We start from the raw sequence: 19,446 nt of genomic DNA, 5'->3' as shown, positions 1-19,446 counted from the left end.
AATATTTATAAGAATTGAATCGAATCGGGGGGTGTGGAAATACGTACGAGTTTTTTCGAAAAGTAAAAATTTAAAAGACCAGTCGTTGAGGTGAGAGAGAGAGAGAGCGAGGGGGAGAAAATTATCAGTCAGGTGGCATTTATTGTGAAAAATCGGCAAAAATTTGCGAAAATTTACGAAAATACTACCTGACTAAACGTTTAAAAGAGGGAGTTCATCTAATCGAGACACCTGATTTATAGGGGGAAGTGGAAATAAAGCAATAATAGACAAGTATGTACAAAATAGACAGAAAAATCGCAAAAAAGTTAAGAGAAAACATGGCGAGAGGCGAGATAATACCATTATTGTGCGTGTTGAATAGGTTGAATATTTTTTTCAAGAAAACTAAAATTTTAAAACTTCTTATCATCAATCAGGGATATTTAAGGCAGCTTTGGGCAGAATTTTCAGCTCAAGCACATATTCTGTAAGACGCTCTGACGGTTCCGTTGGACGACGAGCCAGTGACCAGTGGAGACCCAATTTGTGATAGAGACTGACGTTTTCGTGGTCGAGACACTTTTCCAGCGCGAGAACCGTCTGAAAATGGAATGTTTGGAAGATTTGTGGAGATTTTTTTGTAAACTTACTCGTCGATTCAGACACAACACTGGCCACATCGAACAACCCAACGAGCAACAACAAAACGCTAAACCACAAAGAAGCCAACGCGACGACGTCTGCACGTGTCGTTTCAATACAGAATTGACACGTGTCAGTGTGGCTGAAAGCTCTTCTGGAGCAATGTAACCGGTGAGTTGATCGGGATATTCAGTGTTGAAGCGGGAATTCATTCCGAATCTGAAATCAAAATTATTAACTTCAATAAAAATCAATTTTTTGTTCTCAAAAAGAAAAACTTACACAGTGATATTCCCCACTCCACGAATCACCACCGGCTCCTTCTCTCTCGGTATATAAATCGGTTCCGACTCGTCGTCGCTGCTCGAAATCACATCTATCTCCGGCTCGTCGGCATCTGTTGACGGAGACGCCGACGGTGGTGCCGATGATGGCGCCGGCGACACTTGTGACATATACCTTCAGAAATAGAGGATTAATTAAAGAAAACAAAGTTTTAAGAGAGGAAAAACGGTGAAAAGAAGAGAATCGGACAAGAATGAGCATTGGAAACTGTTGAGGCAAGAAAAATATAAGAAAATGAGAGTAAACTGAGTTTCCGCTTGATTTTTGAAAGTTTTTATTGAAAAAGTTGTCAAAATAAGACCCGAAACATCAAAACCAAATGAAAGAAAACAAATTTGCTCACATTACTCCTGAGCAAGATTTCACCGTTAAAACTTAACAATTTACAGTTTATGACATGAAAAATCATGTTCTTTTCAATTTTTGACTTTAAAAAGCTCAAAATTTTGAAATTATCATTGTGAGCCGCGTGGATAAACCCAAAATCGATTAGCGGCTCGCCTCGTGGGTGCACGTTCAGCAAGTGCGCTCTGGCGGACCACTCGCAGAAAAATTTGTTTGGAACTTTTTTGACATTTTTTCGCACTAAAATTAAATTTTTAAAAGGAAAAACTAATAGTTTCTGTTTATTTTTATTATAAAAAATCTGGAATGATCACATTCTCTAAAATACCAACCGTTTACAGCATTATGGGCAAAAAACGAAAGCACCAAGACTCGGAAACAGAGGAGCCGAGAAAAAAGGCTAAAACTGAGGTAAGAATAGTGTTTATTAAAAGTTCTAATAAATTTCAAAGCAGGAAATTGAAACGAATGGTGTGGCCGATCTAACAATCAACGGAACCGGCGATATCAAGATTTTCTTGATCAAAAAACCAATTGGAGTCAGTTTAGAAGATTTGGAGGCGTTGAAGTGGTCGGGTGATGATGAGATTCTGGCGAAATCGAAAATTAAGACTGGTGAGCTTAAAAATCGCGAAAGATCTCAAAATTTGAGCATATATCTTTCAGAAACCGGAGTTTTTCGTGCACTCGTTGCTCCAAAAACCAAAAAAGAGCGGATGGTGCATATTCCGGCGATCAGGGAACGAGAGGACACGGATTCTAAGAATATTAAAGCTCGTGAGTTACTCGATATCGAAGAAAAGCGAGAGATTTCTTTGAAAATTACCTGTTATCTCTTGTTTTTCACCATAAAAGCTCAAAAATCTCATACACAATAATTAAATTTCAGAAAACTTTGTCCACGGCTCAATCACAATCCTCCCTCAAGAAGTTAAATCAAAATACCTAGGCGGTTCGATCTATGAAGAAGGAGAGGAACCTGTGGAAGGAACCGCCACCGAAGTTCATCCAGGACTTCGAAAAATCAAAAAAGACGCCATTTTGGATCTATCGACCCGCCAACAGAGGAACAAAGCGTACGGAACTGTCACGGATAGCCAAGGCAATCCCAGAGAGCTTTTCAATATTTTGCTGAAAAAATGAATTCTCCTGGGAAATTTTTTAATTGTTCGTTGTTTTCACCTCAATTGTTTTCTACTTTTTTGACATTATGCAATTTTGTTTTGTTGATTTTTGAATTTTTTAAAAAGTTGTTCGTTCTTTTGGTTTTTGTGTCGGTTGATAATTTGAAGTAGTCTTTCTTTATGCTATATTTTTATAATTTCACTTTGTATTATGTTTTCAGGTGAAAAAAGTCGTGCAATTTTTCAGTGCATTTCAATAGAAATTCTCCTATGAGTGCACGTGAAAGGAATGTTTTCAAAAATTTTCAAGAAAGAATTCGAAAAACAGACATTCATGAATGCATTTCACGTCCAGACGAGGAGAATTTCTATGGAAATGTACTAAAAAACTGCACGACGAGAAGCGATTTTTGGTATTTTGAGGTCTCATAACTCTCTTCAGACTGATTTTTCAGATAAACTTGAGAAAACTTATGAAAAGTTTTCATAAAAAATCGAAATTTCAGTCTGAAATTTTGCAAGTATGGAAAAATACTAAAAGCTCTTCTCATTTTAAAAGATTTCCACTATTTGCAGTATCTCTTTTTTTCAGATCTCCCAGAATGGAAGTAGACGGATGCGATGAAGAAGATCTCAGCATTCATAGTAAAATCAAAAAGCCCGAATTCTTTTCCGACGAAGAAGACGAAGACGATGGCACAGAAGATCAAGTGTTATGGGAGAAGAACGTAGTCGTTTGCACTTCTGCACCCAACACTGAAATGTTCTGCGTCTCTTATCCATCGAGTAAACGGGATGCTTGGGATGGAAAACGGTTTCCCATGGCGAGATATAAGAAGAATGTTCGATTTGTATGTTTTTTAAAACAAATTATTTCTATAGTTTTTATTGTTTTCAGCTCGAAATGCGTTTCCTGACTGACACTTCCACTGGATCGTATGACAAGAAGAAGGCTGAATTGATGTTGTATGAGGGCGGCGAGTCGAAGAAAGCGGGTGCCTCAGCAGCACCGGGGATCGAGTAAGTTTGGCTGAAAATTACGCGATTTTAGTGCTTCGCAACGTTTCGACAACAAAAATACAGTAAAAAACTTAGGCGATTCACATGAAATTTAACAAAAACTGCTTATTTTTCAGTGATTTTTTTTCAATTTCAGAGCTCTCCGCGCCAACGATGAAGTCTACGAAGGCCGTGCGTTCGTCCACGACCATCCGATAGTCAATGCGATTGGATTCATGAAAAACGGAGAGTTCTTCATTCATCCACTCACCGGTTCCTTCGAAATGCATCGATCAATTCGAGCTCTCAACCGAAAGAAGAAGTTGGGAAAAGGTGGAAATTCAGAAGACGAGTCGACAGAAGACGATGAGGAGGTAGATCCACGGAAAGCTGCCACTTCTGGAGCAGTCCGTGTGAAATTCTCTCGCCCAGAGACGGAGAGACAAAAGAAACGACGAGAAGCGTCGGCATTGCATCGAGAGAAACAGATTGCCAGTGATTTATGGATTCCGATGAAAGTGCACTTGAAGGAAGACGAGCCGGTGAATGTGAAGAAGGCGATAATCAGCACAGGGAGTACTGTGAAAGGAGAGGAATCTGGGGTGACGGAGGTCGGACCACCTCCTGAGATGAATATTCGAGAACTGGTGAATCGAGCGATTATTTGTGGGATGAAGGAGGAACTGTTAGTGGTTTCAGTAATATTTTTTATTTAAGAATCCTTCGGTTTTCAGTCGAAAATAGCCGATTTTAGACTATTTATGGCTGAAAATCATATAATATTGTCTTGATTTCGACTGAAAATGGTTTGAATTTCAGTTGAAAAATGACAAAGAATAGTCCAGATTCAGATGCATTTTCCGACAATTTCAGACAAAAACACCCACAATTCTCTCTGAAAATGAGCGATTTTCTCAAAAAAGGAGTTTTTAAAGCTGTAGATTTCAGCGAGTTCTATGTATATGACATAATACAAGCTGGCTAGAGTGCCAAAAATGACACTTTAGCCCGGTTAGCAGTACAATAATGCTGAAATACACATTTTGAAATAATTTTCAGCTTTTTATATTAATTTTGAAGCGAGTTAAACCATTAAAACCCCTATTTTTCAGTGTAATCGAATCAGGGAAAGAGCATATGCTATCGAAACAACGAATCGACGAACTCTCCTCCCCTGAACTTCAATTAAAGGCGCATATGGTCAAATCGCATGTAATGAAAACTTCCGAAATGCGTCGTCTAATTGATTCGAGGGGAATGAGTACTGATGTGATGATTGAGCAGTTGAAACAGTGTTCTCGACTGGTTAACGGAGTTTGGGTGCTCGACTCGAATTTGATGTTCCAGAACTTGCCACCAGCGCATTCTAATACTGCCGGAAAGGTAATAATGGCTTCTTATTTGTTGTGAAATTTCAGAAATTTGCACAATTTTCAGAAAATTTCATCTTTAAACCCCATATATTTCCCCAAATATTCATATTTCCAGACGGATCTCTACCGTGCGGAGCTCTGGCGTAACGCCCGTGACCTTGCTCTCAGTCTAATTGATGGCGGTCATCGTGTCACTCGACTATCCCTCATGACATGTTTCCAGCTGAACGAACGGGACGCCGACGAGATTCTGTCGACGTTCGGTGTTCGATGTGAGAAAACGAGATCGTGGAAACTCCGAATCGAGCGGGACGATGAGTTTTTGAAAGAGTGAGTATTGCTCTGAAAATGAACGGAGCCGCTAACAATAAGATTTTCAGCCCAGCAATGAAGAAGCACGTGATCGCTGAGAAAATGAAGTGGATTAATACATTCAATGAACTCGAAAAATCGTTCCACGCTCCGCCTCCAAAACCGTCTACTAAGAAGAAATAATTGTTCTCTTTGTTCACTTTTTTATTGTTATTGTTGCTATTTTTCCAATTTTTCGGTTATTTATATTAAAAACCTCTGCCTGTGTTGTTTTATGGTCCATTTTTTCCCAATAATTTGGTGGATTTTCCCTTGATTTTTCATATTTTCAAAATACCCTCAACCTTCATCTTATAACCCTCAATTTCTTCTAGAAAATGGCGTACGAATACACGAAAATCGCAGATCTCGCAGCGTACCGAAAACCGGCACCTCATTTATACGGAAAAATTGTTTTTTTGGCAAAATACGGCGAACAAGATTTGCTTTTATTAAGAGTGAGAGCATTTTTGTGGAATTTATTGGAAGAATATATATTCAGGACGAAACTGGATCGATTTTCGTATTTGTGACACCAATAGAATCCGATGAACCTCTCCGATTTGAAATGAATCAAATCGTCAGAATTCACAGAGCAATGGTGAAAAGGTTACCGTTGAAGAATGTGGACGCACAGGTCGGAAAGATGGGTGCGTGGCCTATAATCCAAGGGTACATCAAAAAAGGGTACATCTATGAAAATTTTTATCATAGGGTACATCTAATCGAATGGTACATATAATCATAGGGTACATCTGTGAGGTATGATCAAAGGGTACATCTGTGAGATGATCAAAGGGTACATCAGACTTATAATCAAAGGGTACATCGCTTGTGATCAAAGGGTACATTTCGAAGTTCAGGTCTGTTGTATTTCAGGAAACAATTTCTTAATAGTTCTAGCGTTTAAAATAATGTAAATCTGTGGCGAAAAGAGAAAGCTAGAATAATGCTCGAACATAGATGAAAGTTAGAAAAGTTTAAAAAAAAAGCGGCTCATTTTAACTACGGTAATAACTGATTAATTAATATTCAAATATGTTATATTGATTAATGTACTATATATATATATATATATATATATATATATATATATATATATATATATATGGATGAAAGATGATGAAATTGAAAGATAAATTAACAGCTATTTTGTAATGTATGACGGGGTGAGGACGGAAGTTGAATAAGACACTTTCATTTGGAAGAACCACGAACAGAGGAGTCTTTCCAACGAATGATAACTATGTAATCGGTTTTCTGGGCCACCGATTACTACAATCAAAATAATACACGTAATAATAGTAATGATAACATTAATAGCAAAACATATTTGAATATTAATTAATCAGTTATTACCGTAGTTAAAATGAGCCGCTTTTTTTTTAAAACTTTTCTAACTTTCATCTATGTTCGAGCATTATTCTAGCTTTCTCTTTTCGCCACAGATTTACATTATTTTAAACGCTAGAACTATTAAGAAATTGTTTCCTGAAATACAACAGACCTGAACTTCGAAATGTACCCTTTGATCACAAGCGATGTACCCTTTGATTATAAGTCTGATGTACCCTTTGATCATCTCACAGATGTACCCTTTGATCATACCTCACAGATGTACCCTATGATTATATGTACCATTCGATAAGATGTACCCTATGATCACGATGTACCCTTTTTCGATGTACCCTTGGATTATGGGCCTGGGTGCGTAGATCATAAAGAGATTCTGACACATCTCGAAAATGCGAAGAGTTATCATATAACAACGATTTAAAAAAAAATTAAATTTTATTGTTTTTATTGAAGAATTAACTCCAAAAATACCGGAAAATCTACAAATCTTCCAGAAAACTGGTCCATTTTAATGGGAATTTCAATGGAATTGGCACGTCCACGATAAGATGCGCGGTGGGGGCGCAGTTGCACATTAACAATAGCAGCCCACAGACATATAACTTATCAAGATCTACATATACTTTTCAGCTAATAATATTAAATTTTTAAGCGAAATGGATACTTTCAGGCTGCAGTATAGTGGTCTGGCCACCGAATGGTTGTCAAGGGAAGCCAAGTTCAGTAAGCTCGAAGACATGGACGAGGAGTGAAGGGGATCAGGATAGAGTTAGTGTATATATATATATGTAAAGATTAAAACAAACTGGAATTCCAGATCAACGAGCTGAGTGCACTCAAATGGGGATCTGGTACGAAGATGACAACAGCTGACGATATGGCGGATTATATGGTATCGTTAATTGTTAGGGAATTGCACATCAGCGTTTTTTTAATTCCAGATCGAAAAAAAAGACACGAAAAAAATCAGAGATACTGTGGACAAGATTTGGGCCGAAACGCATGCCAGATTTCAAATGCAGCTGGCTAAAAAGACACGTGGATTATTCTGGACACCGCAAGGGGCTGAAGTGAAAGCTCCCCAATTGTAAGGATGCCATTAGTCAGGCGGCACGAAACGATTTATTTCCAGAGAATACGAAATCGTCAAATCGTTCTTCCACCCCACTCAGATGACATTCAAGTCATTCTTCCAATTAGTGATCGTTTGTCCGAAATGTTCCGAAAAAAAGAAAGTGATCAAGTACACTGAAAATGGGAAAGCAAAATGGTGTCCGACATGTAAAGAGTCGATTCAACTTGTGGTGGGCATGAGAGTTCCGGTGGATGTTCTGCCGAACTATACGATTGTTTTGACGATTCCAGTGAAAATTATTGTAAGTTTCATGTTTTACATATATATATCTTTGTCGTGAAAACAGTTCCAGCAAACCGACGCATTGGAGTCTTGTGAAAATGACGTCATTGAGTGTTTCGATAGAACTGCAGACAGAGAAACTTTCGGACGAGTCAAAAAGTTTCAAAGATCTCTGCAGGTTGGTTTTCAGCTTGAATACAACTTAACTTTCTTTGTTTTTCAGACATTTCTCAACGGATGCACACTCAAAAATATCGAAGGCATTGTCGTGACGAAATCGGTTCCATTGAAAGCATGCATTATTTATGTGAATGATTGTCTAATCTCATTCGAATGATCTCGTTTTTTCAAAGTTTTAAGTTTTAATTGTTTTTAACGTTAAAAATGTATAAATGTCTATCCAAGCAAACTAGTTCTTGTTTATTTTTATTTTTTACAATGTTTTTTATTATGATCTCAACCACCAGATAATCCCGTTTTATTCAAATGATTCATGGCGAAGAGTCAAAAATAGTTATGGTCTCGAACTGATCAATTTCAAATCTTTTTACAAATAGTAGCCCGCGTACTTGTATTTGTTAAAAGAATTATATTGGTAGGCGGTGAGGACGGAAGATGACATATTTAGTTACCCCTTAGTTTCATTTTTAAAAGATTACTCTTTTGTTCCCATCAGTCGTTGCTTAACCTTTGGCGGTGATGTCTTTTCCATTATTGTCCCATTCTTTTCAATACATTGATATTTTAATACATTCTACTTACAAAACAAAAGTGAAGATGTTAAGTTCACTCAACTGGACTCTTTCAGACCATCTATCCTAGAAATGCCCTTCCAACCTTGGCAATCGAATCCAGATCTGACGGAGAATTTGGAAATCTCCCGACCTCATCGACTTGATGTAATCTACCCTAGTGAGACCCCCTCGAATCGAATTTATCGTTCGGCGAGTTTAGGCGGTAACTTAAATTCTACACTGAGCTCTCCGGATGACTATGAGCTTTTCTATACGCCACGAGCCACTATTAAGCAAAGAGGTCACTTGAAAAAGAAACCATATATAAATATTATTTAAATTTGGTTTCAGAAAAACTGATGATTCCGGAGATTGTGTTCAATTCAATTAGTCCTGCGACGGAAGTGTCGGCGAATACAGGGAGAAGCACGACGAGTTCGAAGCATATGTATACTGCCAATAAGCAGAAGAATTCGAGGCAGTTTAAGGTTGGTTACAGGCAAAAATCCAGAAAAAGCTCGGTAAAATAACGATGTTTCAAGTAAAAAAAACCTAAAAATTGAACTCTACCTTTTCCAGTGGCTGAATCTTTGAATTTCATGAATTGTTCATACTAAACCTTAAAAATTATTTCGAGTTCAGGACACACATCTGTTATTTTCGGCCAGTGAAAATTGAAAAATCCAGTTTTTCTATCTAATGCGATCTGAAACCTTTCTACGTAAATATCAAAATAATGAAAAAAGTCAAATTGAATTAGAATTAAAATTTTTCAATTTTTTGACCGCGAAAACCCTGTAAATTGAACTGAAAAATTGCCAAAAAATGCGGGCACAACGTAGATGGAAATTTCGCGGGTCATTGTAAAATGTCGAAAAACTTTTATCAGATAATATTCTCACTTTAAAAATCTGAAAACGCATCTGAAAAAATCCACGTCTCAAAAACGTTCCGCAAACACTGTCACGCGAAAATGCACATGCGTCACCTACCGTAGGCACTCGCAAACAATTAAATACATATAAAAAATAAAAACTCAGAATTTTCATTAATTCTCAAATTCCAGCGGTTCGACACAACATCTCCATTCAAGCATCGTGATGTCCGGGACCTTCTGAAGTCCGCGAAACGACGACTCAAGCGAATCACCGATGACCAGGGTTAGTACACGTTGCATTGGGAGAATAGAATGACGTGGACAAAGAAAAAAGAAAATAAGAGATGACCCTCCGACAGTCTGTCAGTGAGCTCGTGCTCTCAGAAGAGATGGACATCCGGACAAGCTGACAGACACACAGACAGACAAGAGGATTTCTCACGGAGCCTCTTCTAACTCTGTGTTTATTTTGTTGTTCACTTTGACCTTCCTCTCCAAATGCTTTCGTCCCCTTTCTCTCCCCCGCTCCCATATCTCTAACCGTCTAACTCTCTCAAATCCCGCCACTCTCTCATTTTCTCATTTTCTCTAACACTCTCCACGTTCAGGAAGTTCTCTAACATCCCGTCATCATCAGCACCGTTCGGATATATTGGAAACATCACACAGCGACCACCACCACCACTAACATCTGAAAATGGACAATTATAGTCTGCTGAGCAGTGAGGATCACATGGAAATGAGACAATTCGTGGCCGCCGGAACAGGTTCATATTAATTATTTTATTTATTTTGGTTCTTTTCTTTCAAATTTCTGATTGTAAACCCAAATTCCAGTTCAGAAACTGTTTAAAAAAGCGAAATGCTTTAATTCGAAAATTGGTAAGAACAACGCCTCCCATAATTATGCATAATGTCTGGCGCACATTGGGCACTTTTCTCATTTATGCGCAATTTTTGTTTGAAAATGTTAAAAATATTGAAAATAATAACAAAAAACTGAAAAACTTGTTATTTACCCCTAAATAATCATCAAAACAAATATGGCTGCCTGGTGTGCCTTGGGCGCTTTTCTGAACTTGTTTCTAGTATTGAGTTCTAGCTGGCGTGCCTTCGATGCTTTCCTGAGTTTGTAAATAGTGTAAAAACTTAAACTAAATTGAACATATATAATTTTTCTCACGAAAACTGATTTTTCAGATGTCCAAATCTTCGGAAAGAATCGACGAGACTCTCAAGGATCGATGTCTGGCGAAGCGAGGTAAGAAATGCAATTTGAGCGAAAAATGTGTTTCTTTTTTCGTTTTCTAAAAAGTTTCTTCGAAATAGCTGAAAAACACAAAATCAAAAGAATCAAGAAAAATAACAACAATTGTCTTTTCTCCTCTTCCTCCCCCATCGACCGCCCTCCAACAGCTTTGAACAATTATTTTCGATTTTTAGTTTCTCTTTTTTCCTGACAGAAAAGAAAAGAATCGAAATACCATTCTATTCATTCTATTCAATTTTTGTCTCTTTTGAGTCGAATTGAACCTGAAAAACCTGAAAAAGGGCGTCATGAAATCAAAAAAAGAGACAAACTTGCTAACTTTTCAACGGCGACAGAGCGAGTTCTCCTATTTTTCGCTAATGAATTCAAAGTGAGTCGCGAAAAAATTTTCAAGAATAAAAGTGATATTTAATATAATCTACTTTATTACTGCATGTATTTCAGAGTCCAATTTGCTCTATCCCAAACACCGCCAGTCGAGACGATGTCTTCAGGATCACCGCCACGTCATCATCACACAAATAATGCGGCGAACACGAGTACCACAGCCACACATCATACACTGTCACCTGTCATTCAGTGTTTTCAGAAAGATCAGTAAGTGAGAAGGGATGAAATGAACATGAGCGTTTAATAAGGGCCAGACATATAAAAGATGCTTAATGCTACCGGAATATCTTGATGAGGATTGTGTGATCCTTATGAGACAGCTTTAACATTATGTGATTGTTTGTATTGTATGATACCTGTATTAAATAGAGGATGTGCAAAAACCATGCGAAACTGTTTTCGAATGAGTCTGATTCGGTTTGACAAAACGACGCCGTCTCAGTTCCGAACAATCATTGTCAATCTGAATTCTCAAAAGAAAACTCAATGTTTTCTCAAAGCCATCTGACAGTCTAAAACTGTCCGGACGGCTCAACTCCCTTCGAGACGACTGCTGGAATCCAGCTTTCAGTTCTCGATAAAGTACTAGCTGACTGAAAAGTCAAGCGAAACCGTGGAAGCTATCCTGAAGACTTCAGATCATCTATATCGTTCTAGATCTGCAGATTTGAAAAGTATAATTCTATCTGACAGTTTCTCCGTGTCTTGACGAAGCAACGCCTCTCAGTTTTTCCCTGGAAGCCGCCGGATTAATTGCCGTTTTTGGAATCAAACTTTGTTCAGACGCTAGTTTTGTATTTTATATACGTTTACATTAAAGCTCTAGCTGACTGAAAAGTCGATTGAACCGTTCAATCCTCAAGACATCAGCTGATCTATATTCTAGGTCAGCCGATTTGAGATCAGACAGAATGACAGTTTCGGAGCATCCAAGTGTCTCCACAATACATATTTTTCAATTCTTCCTAGAATACCTGCAGCTTATATTGATTCTCATGACCTATCTATCACACAATCATCTGAATCATATCTTCTGCCCGGAAATGATTCTCAACCGGAAGAATAACAAAAAAACATCTCATCCACAGAAAAAGATCCGAACCATATGAAGCTAAGATTCCTCTTCATGTGATACAAAATCACTCGAACAATTCGTTGTATTCGTTGTCATATTCGTCAAACGCACACATCTCTCTCTCTCTAGTTTTGGTTTCACACTTCCCTCTCTTCTACCACAAACATTGCATCTATCTATCACTTCGGCAGCCTCTCTTCTTCTATTGTTCATCTCGAAAAAGAAGAAAGTTTGCACCCCACTCCTCCTCCCACCTGATAGGGTCATCTGAAAAAAAGGAAGCCGTTTGGCTTTTGATCTAGAATCAGTGTATATTACTGTCACTGCGCCAGTCTTCTCCTCTCTTTCTATAATGTTATTCCCTATGATATTCGGTGATAGTGACAAATCTTCAATGGAGGATGATATGGTTCATTTGCTAGCACAGTGAGTTTTACTGTGTAAAATGAAAAGGTGTTCGATTGGAGGTTTGTTAGGTTGGAAATTCAAAGTTAGCCTAGTAGAGCGATTCTGAGATTAATTCTGATAAGCCTGAATCGGTTGCTTTGTAAATAGCGGCATTCTCCTGTGAACAAAAAGTGTCAAAACATCAAAAACCCCGAAAATCGAAAAAAAAGCATAAAGAAAGCGAAGAAGAAGTAGTCAGAATAGAATGTGTTTCACATTAACAATATGTCGTCAACCCATTGGAAAAATGTGTAGAATGATAGTGCGATATATCATCGACCCTGATCAGTATCATTATCGTTATTTCTATTTTCACTAGATAGATTGTTAGATTCTGCCGCCCCTCCTCCTTTTATCATTTTTTATTTCATATTGATCTTCATCTGCGTGTATTGCATAGTCATCAGATTCGCTGAATTCTTGGTACTCATGAACACAGATTTTTGAGATATCTGATAGTTAGGTTATCTCATTTCTGTAAGCTTTGTTCTGTTCAACTTGACAATTTTTAGCCGACAGTTTTGAGAGAGGTCTGAGTTCCAACCCTCTTTAGAACCTGCGTCATTTCTTTTCTACTGATAACTTATCAATTTGGTTTTGGCCATCAGTTTTAGTGGATTATTTTTCTCTATTTTCCTGGATGCCTTCAAACATTTTCATTCGAAAATACACATTTTGACTCTATAAACTTTAAAATCGTATTCTGTGTTCCTTTTCAAAATGACCGGAATTTGAAAAGATTCATATCTTTTCTTTTGTATCTTTCTCTTTCTTTTCTCTTTTCTATTCATTTCCCTCATGATCCTCTTTTCCTCTCCGATTATTTCTTTCGTCTTACCTCGTTGTTTTCATTTCTTACAACTTTTTGCAATAGGTTTTCCATTCGATAGGTGTGACATCACTTTTCTCAATTGTTTTAGCTTGCTAGCCAATTTGAATACTCCCATGTTAGTTGATTCCGGAGTTGCAAAAATTATTCGAACGCATTCAGAAACCTCACGACTTCAGTTCTCTAGTCATACCTAATTCATATAGCTATCAGAGGTTTATAGTCTTTACGAGATCGATGCAGTTTTCTTTCTCATAAAATATCCATCTTGCACTTTTCCTCTCACTGCCTGTCTTTCTGCTGCAACGGTCAGCTGATAACACACAGTGCATTCGCTTGATAGAAAAGCATACCAAAATGCCAACATCACACTTTTCCTGCCCTCCACCTCTCTCCACACATCTTTTTTCACAAGAAATCGATACTTTTTTCTCACTTCTCGCGCAAAAAAGAATCATAAAAGTGTTGTGTGTATATGCCTTGAAGAAAGTTGTGTTGTGTGTTTGAATGAATCATCCGCTTCCTCTCTCCCCTCCTGGAGACATTGTTTTGTGTAGGTTTGAATGACGGTTTTCTCGTTTTTTTCGTCTATTCCTCGTGTCCTCAGAATTCGTTCTTCTATCTTCAGAATCTTCTGAATCAGAATCTGAACACTTCAGATGCCTCGATCTCACGACCCTTCCCGTGTAGAACTCCTCCGACAAGAGGGAACTCTTAACGAGAAACGAGTCTCGATATCAGTCGAAGATATCCGTGGAGCCGTTGCCTCCTGGACGAAGACGAGTGCTTCTGGAGCACCCATCACCCCCTACCCACTACCACAATTCTTCCTCCAACCACCGTCAACTGGTGGTGGTAGTGGAAGTAGAAATGAGGGAGCAAGTGGTAGTAAAAATGGGTCGATGAACTCATTGAGGATGCAACAAGCCGCGTATGCTGGAAAGAAGGGAGATGATGGAGTGGATTTGGGGTACTAGAATCATTTAAAAATATATTTTTAGAGAACAAAATAAAGAAAAAACTAGAAATTTTCTCATCATCTTTTTCCAGACATCGCGGTGAGCTCGACCTATCCGAAAAGTACAACTATGATCTGAGCAAAGCGCAGCTGAAAGCCAGCTCGCGGACATCCGCCCTCCTCGCCGGATTCGCAATGGTATGCCTCGTGGAACTACAGTATGATGAGAAGACGTCGAAACCACTGTTGATTGTGTTGGGAGTTGTGACGAGTCTGTTGGTTTCTGTGCATTTGTTGGCTCTGATGATGTCGACGTGTATTCTACCGTATATGGAGGCCACCGGGTGCACGCAGGATTCGCCTCACTTGAAATTGAAGTAAGTTTTTGAGATTTTCACCTCTTACAATCAATAATTTTCTATTTCCAGATTCTACATCGATCTATCATGGCTCTTCTCCACGTGCATCGGTCTCCTGCTGTTCTTAGTCGAAATAGGAGTGATTTTCTATGTGAAATTCACGGCGGTTGGCTATCCAACAGCAGGATACATCACCACTGCGATGCTCGTCCCCGTCGGAATCGTATTCGTTCTGTTCAGTTATTTGATTCATAAGAATCGAGTGTCACACAGTTTGGGACGGTTCAAGGATAAGGTTAGAGTTTTAATTTTTTATTTATTTATAATATCAATTTTTCCTGATTTCCAGGTGGACACCATGAAACAATTCCTTGACGTCGAAGCGAATCTTCAGAAGAGCACAATTGCTCCGTCGACAATCCGAGATATTTAATAATCTTGTTTTATAATTAATGTCTTAATAGCGGGTGATCTCGAATCATTTATTCTTAACCTTTGCGATGTCCCTTTAAATTTGTATTTACGGGTTTATTATTTTTCTTTGATTGTAATAAGAAACGATTATTTTTATAGTTTATTTATGATCCTAAACTACGACAACTTTCAGGATATCCGGAAAGCGAACACAACGGACAAAAGTTATTAGAATAACCAACTGCTTAGTCGTCTTCCAATCCAAATCTCCTTTTCCCTTCCCCCATTCATTCTTTCCGGGGGACCGCCCGTGAGGGTGTCTTTTTCAATAATTATGGGAAATGATGAGGTCTCTTCAACCTACACACTCTCTATGCCATTTTAATCTGACGGCGGAAGCATTGCCCTCTTCTCCGCGCGGAAATCCCTCATCCTCTGGAACTTCTCGTTTTGACCTGAATTTTCATATATTTTATGTCATTTTTGATTTGGATTATATCGGTTTTTATATGGAATTTTGTAGGTTTTGAAGAAGTTTAGAGAAACGAGGAACTACAAATTAGAGGTATAATGGCTCAAACCTCAATAGTTGGTCGGTTGTGATTCACATTTTTTAAAGTTAAAAAATATTTATTATTGAACCGACCTTGTGAAAAAAGAATATATAGTTTCAAATAGTCCGGATTTGAAACTATATATTCTTTCTCAAATATATCCCTCAAAAACCTTTGAAACCTACAAAAATCGGGTTTAAGAAGCTTTTTCCAAACTCTGAAAATGAACTCTCCCCAATTCCTTTCCTCGTTTCCTCCAGTAACCCAATTCAGTCCTACCTATACATGATCCGCGTATATGACAGTTTTATGATTGACAGGAACATGGTCATTTCATTTTTTTTTCTACTCATGACTTACCTAGCATAAAACTAGTTTATACATGAAATCTGTACTTTGAAGAATCTATATTTGAAGTGGAGTGTCTTTCCAGATGTCCGGCTTGTCAAGAATCCAAATCTGGAATTTTTAGCCTAATGCCATTCTAGTCTAATCGAGTGTAGTCACTAGTCTTACTGTAACTCTCCATGGACTGTCTGCATGAAAAAGTTGTCCACTACAAAAATGGAGCTCTACTTTTGATCTATACAATCTACAAAAATGGAAACTATGGGGCAGGCCGTAATCCGTTAGGAAGCTTTCGAAATTGCTGATTTCAACTGAAAAAGTCATGTATTCCTGGTACCGCATCCCTGGCTATGAGAAATAGTGAAGGATGTGCTATATATCATTGAAAAGCTTTAAAAACGCTGGTTTCAAATATCTATTCAAATTTTGCTCTCGGAGCTTGGTATTCGAGAAAAATGAAGTCAAAGCTCTGACCGCCGGCAAGTCATTGCCCTGCGAGAAAGGCATTGATCTCGTTTTTCTCAAAGGTCTCTAGAGCAAAATCAGAAAATATATTTAAAATCAGCGTTTCTCAGCTTTGCAATGGTATATATGTAACACATCTCATAACTCCACTTGATGATCTTCCCTATGTTTCTCCAAATGTCCCGATGTCCAGACACCTTCAACCTATTCCTGTCATAGTATAGGTATCTCCTTGTATTTATATACAAACACTTGTACTCTTTATTTCCTTCGTTTTCATATTCTCTCCGTTTCACTCACACCTCCCAGATAGATGATGTTCATTCAATAACTACACGGTTAAGTGCACTTCTGCTTTCCACTAGAGAGAGAGTATTTGTCGTCGTCCGTGTGTTCCCTCTAGGAATCCGGGTTACCTGTCCTTCCGTCGGAATATTGAAAAAAGTTGTCCTCGTCTTCTCCTGGAAAATAGATTAGAACCTGATGTTTTAAACTTTTTGTCTTAAGCTTCAGTTTTTGGGTCAGCGGTTAGAATAGGTGAATACCGGGCTGTCCGGAAAGATAGGTATGAAGTCAGAGGTTTTTTCTGAGTTGCATGGTTATGATTGATTTGTGTTCATTGTCTATTCTTTAACACGACTCGTTTGTATAGCGCAGTGACAGTATGGAGCCTTACATAGGACTACATTCTCCCCCGCAATAAGATTCCGTGAAACCTGTAAGCCTAGCGTTGCATGTTCGAAATGGTATATCTCAGTTTTTAAAGGAAATATCAAACAGTTGTCAACTGACAAAAGATAGTTAAATATTCATAGACTATTTCTCCAGTTGAAACAATGTTCATATCTTTAAAGACAGATGAGATAGGATACTCCAAGGCTTGCCTCTATTACAGGTTTTATGGTCTTGACATGGCCTGTTTAGATTGTGGAGGACTTGTTGGGCTCAATTGAAAAAACTATAACAATTAAGATCGTACTAAACAGTTTTTATAAATTTGAACCGTTATATATATATATATATATATACATATTCTGATCTGTGATTACTATACTCTGACACTGTCGTAACCTAATAACCATCTAAGTATTTGAATTAATGATAAATTAGTGTTGAAGCAAACTATCTAACTTTTATAGTTCAGAGGTATCCACCTGATCTCCACGTCTTCTGATTCAAGGGATCACCAGAAGAACATTTATTTTAAGTCTACTTCTTTAAAATAAGTTTTCCATTCGATTCTTGTTACGTTTCCTATCACTATCAATTTTCCCAGACGTTTTTTGTATTCATGCATCAATTCCCTTAACTCAAAAACAAAACGAACACCTTCCTCTCTAATCCTCTCTAATCCCCCTCCCTCCTACCACCACATTCCCTAAATTATGCCGTGTCGGAAGCATAGTGAAAAGAGAGAAAATGTTCGTGAAACACATTCGAATTGGAGAAGGCGCCATACGTTTTCATTGTTGAGGTAGGTTGAAGAAGACTGGTCACTCTCTTTTCGGAACTTGTCCCCCTCTCCCTTATACTTTTAAAACTTTTTCTTTTTGCGGTTTGGAGATTTCTTCATGGGTTTACTTGAATTTCAGAGAACTCATTATTTCTAGTTGGCGTTGTTTCACCATATTTTATAAATCTTGATTTTAAAATCTGTATTAGAAGAGCATCTTTAATCGAATAGCGGTTTCCATACACTCCGTGTAGTTTTCCTCATTTTCAGATTGAAATATCAGATTCATCGTCAAATGCGCAGATACAACCTGAAAATCTCACTGACCAATTTTCTTTTATCCCAGTTGCACCTAGTTGCACCGCTTTGAATTCCGTCATATTGTAAGAAAACTGATGTTATTCTACCTTCATTCAAAAAGAACAGGACACTTTTCTTGTTTCGTTTTTCTTCCCTGCTAGCGGATCCCCCCCACCCCAATCCAATCCATTCAGACATTCGATGAGGCGTAACTGGTAATTTGTATAGTATTACTAACAGATATCTAGGTCACCTTTGTGATGATTTGTGGATTGGTTTTGTGGTTTTTTGAAATTGTAGATCCCATTGTTTTGACATTTGATATTCGGAAGAAGATGGCGTCAGATATTGTCGATACAGTTTTTGTAGTGAAGAGCAAATCTCGAAACTTCATTTTTGCGCTAGGGAGTGTTAGTTCACACTTTTTAGAGGGCATTGCTCAGTATTCTACAACTATTTAGGGAAGATTTGCATTTTATAGTAAATTTAGGTTTAACTCCCTGTAAGACAACACAGTGGGCTCCCAAAGTTAACAATAGGAAGCCTTGACGTTCGCGTTCCAGAGCTTAGATTTTTTCAACAACGAAAAATTCATAAATAAGAAGCTTTGAGTTTCGAGCTTTCTTATTATGGTCACTACCCTATTCTCACTTTAATGTTTTCCAAAAACACGCCTCCGACAGCCCAGATTCCTCTTCTTTAATTTTTAGTTGTTGACACCGGATGACAGTCGTCGTCGTCTCGCAACAACCCGCCTTGATTTTATCGTCTCGAGAATCATTCGAATCCAATCATGTGTCACTTTCTTCATTAATCTATGAACTTTTGAACATTTATTTCAGAAAACGGAATTCAGATTCTCAAAACCCTGGAAACCGTATGACACCTGTCATTGAAGGTTAAACGTTCCCCGATTCCGAAATGCTTTCATTTCAAAATGAAATTCTATTTAATTTCACCTTTCTCCTCCTCCTCCTCCCCTCGTCATTCATTCCGACGTCTTCTCCTATCCACCACCGCTCATTTTCATTGTTGTCCTTGAAATTAGTGCGTCTCCTATTCCACATACTATTTCCTCAACGGGGTGTTGTTCCACCTT

At 38.0% G+C, this 19,446-nt stretch overlaps 5 protein-coding genes across 5 annotated transcripts; 4 read left to right on the top strand and 1 right to left on the bottom strand.

The window, feature by feature from the left end:
* Positions 1–411: 411 nt before the first annotated feature.
* GCK72_011905 (uncharacterized protein) lies at positions 412–1,079 on the bottom strand (the record flags this gene model as incomplete). Its single annotated transcript, XM_003103027.2, has 3 exons — positions 412–582; positions 633–843; positions 907–1,079. 3 exons carry the CDS (start codon positions 1,077–1,079, stop codon positions 412–414), a joined length of 555 nt encoding a protein of 184 aa, XP_003103075.1.
* A 580-nt stretch (positions 1,080–1,659) lies between these two features.
* GCK72_011904 (uncharacterized protein) lies at positions 1,660–5,305 on the top strand (the record flags this gene model as incomplete). Its single annotated transcript, XM_003103072.2, has 10 exons — positions 1,660–1,725; positions 1,770–1,929; positions 1,981–2,091; positions 2,204–2,390; positions 3,031–3,289; positions 3,337–3,458; positions 3,595–4,122; positions 4,550–4,820; positions 4,926–5,140; positions 5,191–5,305. 10 exons carry the CDS (start codon positions 1,660–1,662, stop codon positions 5,303–5,305), a joined length of 2,034 nt encoding a protein of 677 aa, XP_003103120.2.
* Positions 5,306–5,499: 194 nt separating this feature from the next.
* Positions 5,500–8,211, top strand: GCK72_011903 (uncharacterized protein; the record flags this gene model as incomplete). Its single annotated transcript, XM_003102977.2, has 8 exons — positions 5,500–5,619; positions 5,664–5,811; positions 7,188–7,285; positions 7,335–7,409; positions 7,459–7,604; positions 7,650–7,893; positions 7,945–8,052; positions 8,098–8,211. The coding sequence occupies 8 exons, from the start codon at positions 5,500–5,502 to the stop codon at positions 8,209–8,211; spliced, it is 1,053 nt and encodes a 350-aa protein (XP_003103025.2).
* Positions 8,212–8,698: 487 nt separating this feature from the next.
* Positions 8,699–11,356, top strand: GCK72_011902 (uncharacterized protein; the record flags this gene model as incomplete). Its single annotated transcript, XM_053728744.1, has 5 exons — positions 8,699–8,909; positions 8,960–9,096; positions 9,675–9,768; positions 10,686–10,746; positions 11,200–11,356. The coding sequence occupies 5 exons, from the start codon at positions 8,699–8,701 to the stop codon at positions 11,354–11,356; spliced, it is 660 nt and encodes a 219-aa protein (XP_053588321.1).
* Positions 11,357–14,155: 2,799 nt separating this feature from the next.
* Positions 14,156–15,246, top strand: GCK72_011901 (uncharacterized protein; the record flags this gene model as incomplete). The annotated part of the gene is made up of 4 exons (XM_003103011.2): positions 14,156–14,466; positions 14,547–14,831; positions 14,883–15,108; positions 15,163–15,246. The coding sequence occupies 4 exons, from the start codon at positions 14,156–14,158 to the stop codon at positions 15,244–15,246; spliced, it is 906 nt and encodes a 301-aa protein (XP_003103059.2).
* Positions 15,247–19,446: the final 4,200 nt, after the last annotated feature.

This window comes from Caenorhabditis remanei, chromosome III (assembly GCF_010183535.1).
Source record: "Caenorhabditis remanei strain PX506 chromosome III, whole genome shotgun sequence".
NCBI classification, from domain to species: Eukaryota; Metazoa; Nematoda; class Chromadorea; order Rhabditida; family Rhabditidae; genus Caenorhabditis; species Caenorhabditis remanei.
The sequence above is the reverse complement of the archived record's forward strand: the minus strand, read 5'-3'. Positions and strand labels throughout refer to the sequence as shown.